This window comes from Fringilla coelebs, assembly GCF_963513975.1.
Source record: "Fringilla coelebs genome assembly, chromosome: 5".
Classification (NCBI taxonomy): Eukaryota; Metazoa; Chordata; class Aves; order Passeriformes; family Fringillidae; genus Fringilla; species Fringilla coelebs.
The window spans coordinates 68853286-68867848 of record NC_140033.1 but is presented as its reverse complement, the minus strand read 5'-3'; the positions used below and the strand labels follow the sequence as shown (position 1 = coordinate 68867848).

General features: G+C 45.6%; 1 protein-coding gene across 1 annotated transcript; it reads left to right on the top strand.

The window, feature by feature from the left end:
• The first annotated feature begins 2886 nt into the window (after positions 1 to 2886).
• LOC311153882 (aldo-keto reductase family 1 member B1-like) lies at positions 2887 to 12287 on the top strand. The gene is made up of 10 exons (XM_084205968.1): positions 2887 to 3021; positions 3279 to 3446; positions 3904 to 4020; positions 5337 to 5414; positions 5801 to 5923; positions 9092 to 9198; positions 9346 to 9427; positions 9934 to 10017; positions 10841 to 10923; positions 11646 to 12287. Exons 1-10 carry the CDS (start codon positions 2956 to 2958, stop codon positions 11686 to 11688), a joined length of 951 nt encoding a protein of 316 aa, XP_084062094.1. The 5' UTR covers positions 2887 to 2955; the 3' UTR covers positions 11689 to 12287.
• The last annotated feature ends 2276 nt before the right edge of the window (positions 12288 to 14563 follow it).

The window sequence follows — 14563 nt, the reverse complement described above, 5'->3', positions numbered from 1 at the left end:
TCTGAGCAAAGGACTGTCAAAAGAGCACTCAGATTCTGGGGAGCAGCACTCCCACCTCCACAGGCCTACCTAACCTTGCAACTCAGGCTGCCTGAAGAGGCTTTGTTTTCACTTTGCCATCAGTTTTCAGAAAGCACTTGTTTCTCTCTTCCAAATCATCTTCCTACCCAGCACTGACCTGCCCAGGTGCCTCCTCTCTTCAGGCAATTGCACACTGTGTGTACCCCCCCCCAGACATGCACTGGCCACCCCACTTCCAGGACTGTGTATTCCCAGGGCCAGGATCATTGCTCCTTCCAGAGTTCTTCTCACTACTCCACTTCTGGGCTGTGGCTCAGAGTAACTGAGGAGAGAAAAAATAACACAGAAGAACAAATGGGTAAATGCTTTTCTCCCCCTTCCCCAGCCTCTGTTTAAGCCAAACACCAATCCACTCCCTGTCCTCCTCTGCACCCTGCCTTTGTCACCACAGTTACACCCAGGCCATCCCAGTCCCTCCCTGGAGCCAAGGGTGGCTCAGAGGGTGATGCTGGGTGCCTGATGCTTCCTTTCACCACTCAGTCCTGCTTACTGTGTCCTAGAGCTCCTGGGCGGGCAATCTGCTGTCCCCAGGACTGCCACTGTCCCCAGGACTGTCACTGGGGTGGCCCAGCCCACAGGAGCTCCCTTTGGAGTGAGGTGCTGCCCTCCTTCTCAGGGGCCAGGGGGACTGTAAGGGGCACACAGGTGCTTTCCATCTGCCAGAACTCAGTCATCCCAGGTACAGCACCAGTTTCAGAGCCTGCCAGAACCAGCCCTGACCAGCCTGGGGCAGTTCATGGTTTCCCCCTGTCCAGGCTTCCCCTGCTGCACTAAACCTGCCCTTCCCACACAATAATCACCACAGAGGGGTGGCAAGATCACTTCCTCATCCTTGGCTGTGCCTGGAGCTTGTTATTTCAGCAGGTGCAATTAAAGGACAAAAGCATGAGGAAAAAAAGCTTCATCAGCTCTGAGGATAAGGGAGATCCACCAAGATATGCTCCTGGGCTGATCTGAGCTCAGAGTGAAAAAGAGGCCGAGATCTTCTACAGTCAGGGCTGGCCAAGGCCCTGAGATCTGCCTCCTGGCATCCAGAGGTGGAACTGGAACCCCCACTGAGCAAGATAAATCTCCCCTCCAAGCAAAGCAGAAATTCCTGCTGTGCTTCCCAGTGATTCAAGCGTGAAACCTGCATGCTCTCCCCTCCAAACTCTGGTTTAAGCTATGCCTGTGTCTGTACAGACCCATGCAGCTCCTTCCCTTAGCTGCAGGTACGATCACACCTTGCAACACTGTCACCTCCCTACTTTGCCTTCATGTGTTCTCAGTGGGTCTCTCTTGTGAGCACTGTCCATAAGGACATACCCACTTCCCTTAGTTTGGGCCCTGTTCTCAGATTCCAAACACTGCTGGTCACCAAAGTCACGACTTGTGGTGAAATTACAGTTACTAAATGCAAAGTCAGCAAAACCAACCGAAAACTCATGAGATTACTCCTCCTGTTCCAGTGCACGTGGATCAAGGAAAAAACAACAAAGCAAGCAAGACCCTCCTCCCCCTTGCAGTTCCTCAATGTCAGCACTCTCTGTAAAGGCATGGCCATGTTATCAAGGACACAGGGCACAAGATTTAGCAGGCTGGCTGTCACAGGGTGACACGTGCAGTACTTCTTCTTCCCCCAAGGCCCCCACCAGACCTTTGGGAGAGGCAAACACTGGAAAGCTGACTGGCCTTACAGCTCTGAGAGGAAAGGCTCCAGCTCACAAGAGCTAACAGCAAAAACAAAATACAGAACTTCTGCCTGAAGCCTCTTGTGACAGGAGGGAGGCATCTCTCTGACTTGAAATCACGAGGGAAAATTCAACCCAAGCAGCAAGAGATAAGCACCAAGTTGTGTAAAGGTTTTGTGATCCAAGTGAAAGCACATCGCATCCTGCCAGGGATGCCTGATGGTGCTGACATGAAACAGGAGGAACATTAAAGAGGAAAACCAATTACCTTGCCATCCTTAGCTAAATGGAGCAAAAAATATGAAGCTGCAGATAGCAGGGAGAGGCACCCAAAGCAAATGCTCGCACCTGAAGAAACTCTTCACATGTGAATAAGCAGCAAAGCCTCCCAGGCAAGACTGGGTTTTTCCATTGCGCTGTGACGTCTTCAGCAGAACAGCAAATGCTTGTCTGCAAGAGCATCAAAGCCAGTTTGTGATGGGAGACTGCTGGCCACTACTGCCTGCGACTACAATCATGCATTTTATTCTGCAATGTCCTCAGCACCTCCCTAAAGACAGAGGGACAACACGATCATTATGTCACTCATTAAAAAGTCACTGTTCCTCTTCTGAGACTTTCAAAACACTTTCAAATAACCCCTTCCAAAATTCAAAACAAAGCTGGGTTTTCTTAGATTCACTCTACCCTAAATTACTCCTAAGCCACAGCTCGCAGTGGAAGCCGCGTTTGTCCCACTTGGCTGGCAGGAACAGCTTCTCCTGGCTCTCAGAAACCACGGAGGCTTCTGCTGGCTCTCAGAAACCACCGAGGCTTCTGCTGTCGTGTCGCTGCATCAGCACACAGAGCCACAAGACTCGGGCAAGGGGGACCAGCCCGGGCCACCACCCCTGTGGGGACAGGGGCCTCAGCGCCCTCGGCTCTTGGGGCGCGGGGACAGCTGTGTCTCACGTCCCCTGTGTCACCCCCGCGCCGGGGATGAGGCGCTGCGGGAGGGTCGGTGTGCGGGGAGCACAGCCCGGGGGCTGCGGGCCGATGCCCAGCCCCGAGCGGCAGTCGCGGCCTGCTCCGCACCCCGGCCGCGGCCCCGGGCTCGGCGCCGCCCCGGCAGCCCCGCGCCGCGCCGGGCGGGGCGGGCCCGGCCCCGCTCGCTATTAAAGGCGCGGGGTTCAGCAGCAGCCGTGGTGGTGCTGCTGGCGCGGCCATGGCGAGTTACGTACAGCTCAACACCGGGGCCAAGATGCCCATCCTGGGGCTGGGCACGTGGAAGGTACCGGAGGCGCTCCCTGGGGCTGGCGGCGTGAGGGCGATGGGGAGCGGGGAAAGGAGGAAGGAAGGAGCGAGCGGGGCTCGGGCCCTGCGAGCGCTGCCGGTGCCACCGACACCCGGCCAGGCCGCCGCCGGGATTTGGCTTTATTGCAGTTGGGGTTTGCTTTGGATGTGGTGGCTTTCTCGCTTTTATCTTGCCGTGAGAGAGGTTTTCAGTATTGTGTTGATGAGAACTTCTTTTGCCATCGCTTTTTTCAGTCCCCCCCAGGGAAGGTGACAGCTGCGGTGACGGCTGCCATCGATGCCGGGTACCGCCACCTCGACTGTGCCTACGTGTACCAGAATGAGAACGAAGTTGGGGAGGGGATCCAGCAGAAAATCAAGGAAGGCGTTGTGAAACGAGAGGATCTCTTTGTCGTCAGTAAGGTAGGGGGTCTGGTTATATAGGCTATACCAGGGGATACATTTTTATTTTAAAGTAACTCCCTGCTTCTTTACTTACCTATTCTGTTGTGCAGTGTGGAACAATTCAGAGCATCACTTAAGCCATTCCTGAGATTCCTGCTTTACCTCATCCTGTATTGAGAATTTTGCAGGGTCCATATCACAGATTTGGGTGATGCTTTCAGCTTTAGTCTTAATAAGTGAAACAAGACTACTGCTGTCTGCCAGGACACTGTGCAGTCATGTGTGCTGCCACTGCACACGTTGCCCAGTATCACAGGCCAGTGCTGCTCACAGAACAGCCCCACTGGAAGAGCTGTAGGATGTCCTGGTTTCACATCACTTTCCCAAGGGGACAGGCACCCTGCTGAGCAGTACAGAAGAGTTCCAAGAGCTTTAACCCAAGAGGTCGCAATGTGCCTTGGCTTTTTGTCTCCAGCTGTGGTGCACGTTTCATGAGAAACATCTGGTGAAGGGAGCCTGCCAGAAGACTCTTAGTGCCCTGAAACTGGATTACCTGGATCTGTACCTCATCCACTGGCCTCTTGGTTTGAAGGTACAGTAACAGCAGTGCCCTTGGCTTTGCCTGTGAGTGGCAATTATGGGGAGCTATATGGCTTTATAGCCCAGTGATTGCTTCATTTGCACAGATCATTCTATGTGTATTGTGTAACAGCACTGATGTGGTGCTCAGCTTTGCTGTGGCCATGTGAGCCAGGCTGTTGATTTTTGCCTCTGAGATCCCTGCTTGCATGGCATCTGCTGCCCTTTTGGAAGAGGCAGACCTTGAACCCTAGGGATGGGTTTCCCTGCTGGGAGTGGAAGTTATATCTCTTTCTGTTTGATTATTGCTTATGTTGTCTTCTACAAATCCAAAGCTACGCTCAATGTGGTCCCCTCTTTGTGGGAAGAGGGCTATACTTTGCTGTCTGACTGAAGTTCTTCCCTCTATATGTTACAGAATAAGAGATTGCTTGTCTTTCATTTCTGTCTTTAATCACTGAGTCCTTAAATACAATCCAGCTTAAACTGACCTTTGCTGTAGGAGCTTTAGCATACCACAGGCTCTAAAAAGAGTTAAACTTTTTAACTCGAAAAGGAGTTAAACTTTTTAGTTCTTAACTCTTCCACTGTCTGCATGCAAAGGAACTGATGTCTCAGTTTGAATTTGTCCAAGCTTAGGCTTTCAGTGAGAACTTGATAAAAATTTTTTTTCTACCTCTTGCTACCAAGATGAACTGTTCTTTCTAACATCTGTATTTTTAAAATTAGTTTCACATGGACAGAACTATCAAAGTGGAAATGTGTTGTGGTGTAAATTAAGTAATGAATGAGTAGAAAATAAGAGGTTTTGAATGAAGTTGATACCTGGCAGATAGTCCTAACAGGGACACAGGGTGTTCTAACCTTCCCTGTGCCAGCAACTTAAATAATGAGGCTCCCCGTGAAGGAGATCTGGTCCAGTGTAAGGTGAATATATTCCAAGTCCTAAGTGGGTCCTTATTATGCATTTCACTAAAACACTTCATTATATGAGCAGGTGACAGCTGTGTATTTTTGTAAATTGGCTGTGATTTTACTTTCTGTGTTACAAGTGGAGACTTAAGTTTCACCACATGGATTTTGATGAGCCATGGGACACAGTGTTCATCAGAAGTATCTGTCCTTACTGGCTTGTCTGTAGGCAAAAAACCACCCCAGTACCATGAGAACACAAAAGAAAGGACTGAAGACTATGGATAGTGAGTATTAAAGTCTAATACATATGTAGATAATTAGTATAATAAGTGTTTATAGGCTCATGGTCTTCAGCTGGTGTTAACCCAACTTCCCAATAAAGTGTGTTTCAAGCAAATTCTCTCTCACTGACAGGCAGGAGAGGACCTGTTCCCTGTAGATGACAAAGGCATTGGCATCTCCAGCAACACAGATATTCTAGACACATGGGAGGTAAGTTCAGCCACAGCAGGAGAAAGTTTAGACTGATGAAGGTAATGAGAGCATCAGAGACTGCTGAGAGCAGAAGGCAGTCTCATGTACTTGGAATTACTGGGAAGGACTCACTGGTGCAATAGCAAGTTGTCATGTATCAATTTGTCATTTTCCACTTCTGACTTGTGAATTTCCATAATCTCAGAGAAGGAGTCCTTTGAGTATGGGAGGCATGGCACATATACACCAGTGCTCTGGGGTTTTTCCCCTCCAACTTGAACTCTGAAAATCTAAACACTTCATTTAGGTGTCTTATGAAGGAAACAAGGCATGTCAGGAAGCATGTGCTGTTCAAGCCCTGCCTTTGTATATTAGATGCTGACTTTGTGCTTCTTTTCTTCCAGGCCATGGAAGAGCTGGTGGATGCTGGCCTGGTAAAAGCCATTGGAATCTCCAACTTCAACCATGAGCAGATTGAAAGAATCTTGAACAAGCCAGGACTGAAGTACAAACCTGCAAATAATCAGGTGAGCTGCAAAGTGGCAGAGACAAGTGTTTGGTGGTGTTCTTTTTTGTGTGGTCATTTGTTGCGAGTATTTTTAAGAAAATTACAAAGGTCTTATTTTGAAATAAGGTTATAGAAAGAGACTGGAATAGACATATTCTACTTCAAAGACTACATCTTCTTCAATCTCACCCTCCAGGTGATGCCAGGGTGCTGGTTTTATGAACTCTGTGCCACTGCTTGGAAATCTGGCAATGAGCAGCTCCAGAATCTCTCCTTGTAGGAGGAAAGGAGGGGGAACTCAGATGAGCTTGAAAAACTTCCTTGCAGTAGAGTAAGATTTGGTGTATGCATATAGAGAGAATTGGATGTCCTTTTCATTACACTTTTGTGGAGAAGCCAGTTCCTGTTGCAGATGATTGAGGGAATTGATCAGGAACATGCTTTATGGGCTCAAGAGTTAATGAGGGTTAGGAGGAGATGGAGTTGCAGGGTGGGCAATAGAGTAGAAATTGTATAGACAGCACTTGGATGAAATCTTAGAAAAATTCAGGTGGCAGGAGACCTTGGGAGATGATCTGCTCAGAGGAACATCAGCCCTGAGATCAGACCAGGTTGTCCAGGACTTTACCCATCTTGAAAACCTGTGAGGATGGAGCCATGGAGACTGCACAGCCTCCCCAGGCAGTGTGCTGTGCTCCCTGACCCCCTTGAGTATATGACAGGGAGGGGGAGTTCTCCTACATCCAGTCTCAACCTCTCTTGTTTTCAGCTTGCATCTGTTGCCTTCCTCCAAGCACCACTAAAGAGCTTGGCTTGTCTTTGAATGACCCCTTTTAGGTGCTGAAAAGCTGCTACTAGGAGGCCTGAAGCCTTCCCTTCCCCAGCCACAACAAGCCCAGCTCTCCTTTCCCAGTCTGGCAGGTTGTCCAGCCCTTAGCCATCCTGGAGTTTCTCTGCTGAATTGATGGCAGTCTGTCAGTATTTCTGCTACTGAGGGGAGCTGGGAAGAGGAACTGGACACAGTATTATGAAGGTGGTCTGGCAAGGATGAATAGAGGCAAATGATCACTTCTCAAAGTTTACTGGCTGTGTTTCTGCTGCCAGGGCTCACTGCTGGCTCATGTCCTGCTCAGTCTGTTATGACCCCCCAAGTCCTTTCTAGCATGGCTGCTTTACAGGTAGTCAGGTTCCAGCCTGTGCTATTGCCAGGGGCTTTTCCTTCTCAGGTGCAGCCTTGTTGAATTCTTTCAGGTTTTTGTTTGCCTGTTTTTTCTGCCTGAATAGGTCCTGCTGCAGTGGCAGTCCTGCCCTTGAGTGGTTTGTCCCCAGTTTGACATCATCTTCAAGACTGACATGATTATAGACTGGCATGGGTTGCTGACAACCTATGCCAGTCTGTAAGTTCCAGGACAGGCCCCAGTAGGGTCTGCCTAGAGTTCACCTTGACTCTTAGGGCATTGGAAGGACTCTAGTCAATTACTAATTATTAAAACTGGGTCATTTATTGTGGTAACTTGAACATTATCTGCCTCAAAGCACTTTCAGAAAACTTAGTGTAAGTTTTATGGTAACCTTTCAACATCTGCCACACCTCATTGCCACGATCACTATATGACAATTACATTATTATAATTTATATAATGTCATTAATATCAGTATTATCATATCAGTTACCTTCTCTGGCATAGGGGTCACTGGTCTTGGACCTCTCACACTTGTAAATGCCCTCAGGCTCCAAATGATTATTGACTATAATCAAGTTTAACACAAAGCATTGGGTCTTTGGTCCCTGTCCTATATAAACTATGGCTTCTGAAGAAATGCTTGCAAGCCTGAAAGCTTGCTGTTACTAACACTTACCAGTTGGGCTAATAGTGAGAGTGCTTCCTGAAAACACTTTCTCTGTGCAGATAATTCACATGTAATCTTCTGTCTTTCTTGTCATTCCCATTCTTGATTTGACTGCAGCCAGGTTGTGTTGGTTTCAGTTGTAGTGAGAAATTAATTTGGCAGGGTAGTAATTACATAACAGTGATGCTAGTACTTAATTTAATTTTTCAACTTGAGTGCCAGTGGAGAGGTGAGGATGACTGTGCCTTGCTTATGTTGCATAAATTCTACTTATTGAATAGTTGAGAAAACTAGATGCTCTATTACTCTTAAATAGCTGTCTTTCTGCAACTGCTGAAGCAAAATAAATACGTATAATATGTCCTAAAAATGGAGCTCTCTGTTCTGTTTAATATTCCAGCATGTCTCAGAGGGGAAAGAGGCATGCAGGCCTCTGATAACAGCAGGCAGCTAGAACCACAAATAAAGAGCTCTGGGCTGTAAACTGATTCCATGTTTTGCACTGCCTTGCTCCACCTGCCAGCAGCACAAGTTTCCAGGGACTGCCCTCAGAGTGCAGCTGCAGGAGGCTCAAATGGCAGCATAGTCCAAATGGTTCTTTCTGTTGCCTGCTGGAAGAAAAGTAGTGCTCCCTGGTGTGCTGTTATCCTGAAAGTCCCTCTGTGCAAAGTATCAAATATTCATGCTCATTCACTGCCTCCTGACACGTGAGCAGTTCCTGTTCCACACTCCCTATCTGTGAATGTGCCTGCCAGAGCACGCACCCACTGGGAAGGAGTCTGTATTCCATTATGCAGCTCTTCTTATGGAAGTTCATGCTAAGTGCATGTGTGTTTGTAAAAGGTCTGTAATGTGCACTGGGCTGAAGGTCTAAAATCTGTAGCAGGCAACCATTCTCAGCAATTTCAGACTAGAAGTGCTTAGTGTGAGTATTAACACAAATCAAGTAAAGACTAATGAAACAATGCTGACCTTGGAGTTAATATGGTAGCTGTAAAAAAAATATTATGGCATGTTTAATTAGGGGTGAAAAAAGAACTTTGGTCTGCAATCCTATTGCTGTGATTTTACAGCTCTCCTGGGTGTGCATTTTACTGGCCCATTGAAGCAATTGTGTAGCTGGTCACCCACATGTTGGAGGTGATCCAGATCCTCAAAGACCCTTCACTGCAAGGAGAGCTCCAATAAAGGGGGTGGGGCACAGAAAAAATACAGACTATAATTTTGCTTAGAGACTACTGAGTTAGCACAAAAATCAGCCTTTGGTTAAACTAATCCATGGAACGTGTTAAAGCAGTTAAGTCACTGTCAGTCTCTATACTTTCTATGTTGGCAGGTGGAGTGTCATCCATACCTTACCCAGGAGAAGCTGATCAAGTACTGCCAATCCAAAGGGATTGCTGTGACAGCCTACAGCCCCCTGGGCTCTCCTGACAGACCATGGTAAGACTGCTTTGCCAGGGAGCTGGTGTGGATTATTCTGGAAGCACTAAGACTATGTGTGCAGCATTAATTTTTCATCCAGATACAGATCTTTACTAGGTTGGACCTGTGGAGGTTTCTTGCCACTGATTTGTTTTCTCTGTGTAGGGCTAAGCCTGAGGATCCTTCCCTTCTGGATGACCCCAAGATCAAAGAGATTGCAGCCAAGCACAACAAAACCCCAGCACAGGTGGGTAGGTGCCACAGTACCCTTCCTGTAGCACAAGCTAATGACAATGTAGAGGACAGGCTGCTCTTCATCCCCTGTCACCTGTGGTGTCAGGTAGCAGTGCAGGTTTGTTCCTTATGTGGCCTTCCATGCATGATTGCAAGGGTGCTCTGATCATCACAAAAAACATTTTCTTGACCCATCTTCAGATGCTGCTGTGTTTTTGTAGTAGCCTATTCAAAATCTGGCTGAGAAGGAAAGGAATTGAGTGTCACTAAATGGCAGGGGAGAGGAGAAAGGAAGCCTTGTGGGATTCCACCACTCCTCTACATGCACTTCAGGAAGTGCTGTTTAGAATGCAGATAAAACTTGAAAAGCAGCTCCACAGAGTGGGTTAATTTTGCAGAATTGTACCATTTACAGTTAGTAACTGTAAATTACTTACTGTTTAGCAGAGCTAAACAAGCTGTGCTTGCATGGAGCAGGAGCCATCCCCTCTCTGATGCAGTGCTCTGTGCCTCTTGCAGGTTCTCATCCGGTTCCACATCCAGAGGAATGTGATTGTGATTCCCAAATCTGTCACCCCACAGCGCATTGTTGAGAACTTCCAGGTGAGTCAGTGGAGTGAGCTGATGCGTGCCATGTCCAGGGATGGCTTGGCTTCTCCCTGCACAGCCAGCAGTGAGCCTTTCTCACCCTTCCCAGGTGCTCTTCTGACAAGAGGACTGGGCTTTTCCTCTGTGTGTTTACCTACAGTCTCCTGAGGGCTGAATTTAAGATTACAGTGGGGAGAGCAGAAATTACCAAAGCTTTGGGAAACACTCTGTCCTGATAATCTGAGCAGTCACATTGTGATTCTTCCTGTTTTGTGTCATGTGAATGAGTCATTTGACAACTTATTTGGGGCCTGAGTGCCGTAGCACACCCCAAAAGACTTCTGTAGAGCAAGCACTTTTAAGGAAATAGTGCTGGTGTCCATAAACTGTGTTGCTGCTCTGGATTCAGTGGTCCTGGACTGGACCCAGTATTAGGATTTTGCTTCCAAACACTCAGTAGCTTTAGGTGGAATATGGAGGTCTTGCAGCTACAACTTTGGCTTAGCACAGAAAGATACATTCTTTGCAAATGGGAGATGGAGGCATTCTGCTACACAGTGCTCCCCAAACTTCTTCGAGCAACTGGCATGTGTAACTACAACTTGAGTTTCTCTAATTCCTGCCTCTCCTTGCTCACCACCCTCTCCCACTCCAGCTAGAGGAGGCTCATAAATCCAGGGAGTCTTGTCTTTTTCCTTTCCCTTGTGAAACAGCTACCTCCAACAAGCACCTACACTGTGGACTTGTTCTTTAATTTAGTGATTTTTTTTCCTTATTTTTTTTGCTTACAAGTGCTGATTTGTTCAAAGAGGTGATTTCTGGCTTTTTCTCCTGTTAGGTGTTTGACTTTGAATTGACTAAAGAGGAGATGGCAACTATTCTCAGCTTTAATAGAAACTGGAGAGCCTGTGAAATGTTTGTGTAAGTGGCACTTCCTTTTCTTTAAACTATTAGGTTATCACATAATTCAGTAAATGAAGTTACAGATGGTAGTCTTGACTGAAATTCAGGATATGCAAACTCCATTTTCAAAGGGGTCATCTTCAAAATTAACTTTCCAGAGTAAGATTTTTTTTAAATGTTCATTTTGTGAACCAAAACATGATGAGCATTGAGCAAACTTCAGTTCAGTTGCCAAGAAACTCTTTGTAGCTGGAATTGCAACAGGAGGCTTCTTATTTGTAATTTTTTTTTTGTCCATATTGGAGGAATGAGCATGATGCAGACTTTAAAACTTGATTAGTTTTGCTTGTGGTGTTTCGCCTGAAGTACATTACAAAATCTGTGTGTTCTTCAGGAGTTGTTGGGAAGGCAGATGAACATTCAAAATATAACATGAGGATTTACCACTTGGAAGTGTAGATCCAGATATAAAATCTTTTTTGGAAGGCTGCAAAAAAGGTCTTCCTGTCTGTAAATAGCAAAACTTGGACTTAGTTATCTACAAAGCACCTCTAGGTCCCATCACCCAAACAACAGAAGGCACTCAATCTTTTTGTTTGGAAATGCAGTCACCAAGGAAAAGAGAAGCAGACTTTGCTTTTATACAGTTCATCTCTTCCCTTGTGGGTCTTTGAAGAGGTTACAGATGCATACAATGCCTTTGGGATGTGAGATAATCTTTGCTTTTTGATTTCCTCCAGGTGCAAAACTCACAAGGGCTACCCTTTCAATGCAGAATACTGAAGATGGTTCCCTGCCTTTCTCCAGGCTTCCCAGATATGCTTCTGCTGTTGCCTTTGAGTCTGTGTAGCTTTTTCACTGCATCAGACACCCCTCCACACCCCCATTTTTTCCTTTCTTTTTCCCCCACAAAGATGCAGTATATGTACTCTGTGACTTTGTGCTGTTTTCTTTTTTGGAAGAAGAAAATGCTGAAATGGTTCTGAAGAGCACACTGTGTGGACTAGTAGATTTTCTTTGCCAAACAGCAAGTCTGGAATTGGTAAGCAGAAAAAAAAGCATTGAGCAAGTTTGAGCAAGCAGTCACTTTTATTTTGGAATACTGTGATTTGGAGTTAGTGACTATTGTTGTCTGGAAGGACCAGGATATTGGAAGGTGTTGCATAATGAGGTTTGCTTCTTTTTTTCTGGTTACTTTTGAGGTTGGTTTTGTTTCTTTGTAACACTCCATTCCTTTTTTTTTTTTTCCCCTCTAATTGGAAGTATAAGTTGTTTTCTAAGTGATTTCTACATGGGTAGCTCTTTGAAAAGTGTATAGATCCTGGTTTCTTGGTGATATAAAAGCTGTTTTGCTTATAATAAAATACAGTTTCATTACTGTGTGTAATGAGATGGTTATTTCTGTCATGCTCTAATGGTGGTAATGCTGGAGCAGCTGTATAATATCAGCTGTCTCTAGAGATTACACAAAAGCAAGAAATTTACCATCCCCCACAAAATCATCTGTTGATGTTGACTTCTTACATGTGCCCTGGGAGCTGCTTGCTGTTCTCATGGTTGAACTTGTGGCCAGTGAGTCTGTTTGTGCCTCTCTTTAAATAGAACTGGTTTGGTTCTGACAAGCAATACAGTCATGTTTAATTCAGTTTTTATCTTACTGAGGTGGTATTATACTTTTGCTAGTAGAAAACTCATTCCATTGAAGACTTGAAGCCTACACAGCATTGCTTTAATAAGCAGTAGAAAACTTGCCCTCTCCAGCAGGGAGCACATGATGCAGGAAGGAATTGTGTGATTGTACAAGATGCCATTGGCAAATATAGTAAAAATGGGTTTCCAAGAAAATCCTGTGTAAAGCTTTGTTCAGGGAGCACAGAAAAACAGGCTGGTACTGAACTTCTGGTTTGTGAGCTGTGTTTGTCCCTTTGTGGTTTTCACAATGCTTGCACATAGTGATTTTAAAGCTGTTGGCACCTGAGAGCTGCTCAAGACTGTTCACAAAATGCATTTGGGCACTGGTAAAAGCAGTGGCCAATGTTGGGTGGCTTTCTTGCATCTTCCTGTGAGTTTTTCAGATGTCTGAGTAGATCTGTGAGTGGTCCCTCTGAGGAGGTTGGATGGAAGAAGGGAGACACCAGGGCTGCTAATGCATAAATGTAGGATTGTGATTCCATAACTGTGTAGCAAACCTTAAAGTGAACTTGGCCAGTTTAAAATGTAACCTTTAAGGCAATTTTATATCAAAGTATTTGTGAAATAGGTGGTTTGTTTCCTGCTTCTGAGCAAAAGGACTCTGACTAAAGAGTCATACTGATTGAAAGTTACAAAAAAAAATTGCTTTCTCAATGTAACAGTTAGTATTTATTATAAAGAAAAAAATTTAAAGTGTTTTTAAAAATCTTTCCAGTAATGCTAAGACCAGAATTAGCATGCAACGTGTTTTTGGTCACAATAATTTACAATAGGCTGAACAGACAAGATTGAGTTAAAATATGAGGAGTAAAGTGCCTGATCTGAAGCAATATGCTCCTCTAATGCTGGTTCTTCTAATATAAATTGATTATAAATCACTTTAAATTCTGGACTTAAAAGCACACACAGAAAGCTTCAGCTCTGCAAGTGTTTTTGGGAATCTCTAATGTGATTAAAAAAACCCCTAAGGCATGTAGAAAAGCCAGAAGAGATGATGTTCTTTGCTTAGTCTGAGCTGTGACAGAAAACTGTTTGGGGCAATGTTGACTTGCTTGCAAATAACATTTTTGTGACAAGTGTGTTCTGGCAAGAAGTTACATTGAGGGTCAGGGTTTCCAAAATAGTACATCAGGTTCTGTTAGCTTCCTGTTTTCATTTCACTGCAACTTTCTGAAAGTTTGAAATGAAATTTTCCATTCTGGAAGTAGGAATTTTACTGGAGGCAGACTGCTCCACAGCAGAAGGGAGAGCACTGGGGTGGAGTGGCATTGTAACAGGCTCTCTCTGTATTTCACTGCATGACTTAGTGGGAAGGAATTTGGAAAGGGTCGTTCTGGGACACAGTGCAGCACTTAGCCGGCAGAGGGCTTGGATCTTGGAGTGTCAGAGTGGGAATAGAGGGAAAGCAGAGAAGCACCTGAGTGCAGGGGTCATGATGCACAAGCTTGAACAGAAAGCAGGCTGTTGTCAGCTTGGGAAGGGAGTGACAGGAAACCCTGTCACCCTTAATGGCTTTGGATTAATGTTTTTGGATTGCTTCTCCAAGCATATAATTAAGGCTGAGATGGAGGAAGAGGCAGTCTTCCCTTAGCCAAGGTTGATCTAGGAATTGTTACAGTAAAATAGTCTGTTGTACCCCCATGCTTGTGCCATACTCTCTGCCTACAAGGGCAGAGATTTCCTTTCATCTCCTAAAAGGTAAAGTGGAAAGATCAAAGAGCTCAATATCCGGAGCTCAGCATTGCTGCCAGCTGAGCTCTTCCTGCTGAAACTGTTCACAGCATTTGTTTTTGTATTGTGATTTGACAGATCTCTGGGTTTCTGATCAAAGACATTTTTAAGGACAAATAGAGTCTTGTAGCTCTTCCAATGAAAAGTTGGTTGTGTTTTGTTTTGTGTTCTTAATTTAAGAACTTGTAGTTCAGCTCCACCTTGTCGGCCTCTTCCTAGACATTCTGGGGACTCT

What these genes read in the sequence shown, in the direction of transcription:
- LOC311153882 (XM_084205968.1), top strand. Translation starts at nt 2,956, where the DNA reads ATGGCGAGTTACGTACAGCTCAACACCGGGGCCAAGATGCCCATCCTG. An exon ending in ACTGGCCTCTTGGTTTGAAG is followed by an intron (nt 4,021 to 5,336) that starts GTACAGTAACAG and finishes TCTCACTGACAG; the next exon opens with GCAGGAGAGGACCTGTTCCC. An exon ending in ACAAACCTGCAAATAATCAG is followed by an intron (nt 5,924 to 9,091) that starts GTGAGCTGCAAA and finishes CTATGTTGGCAG; the next exon opens with GTGGAGTGTCATCCATACCT.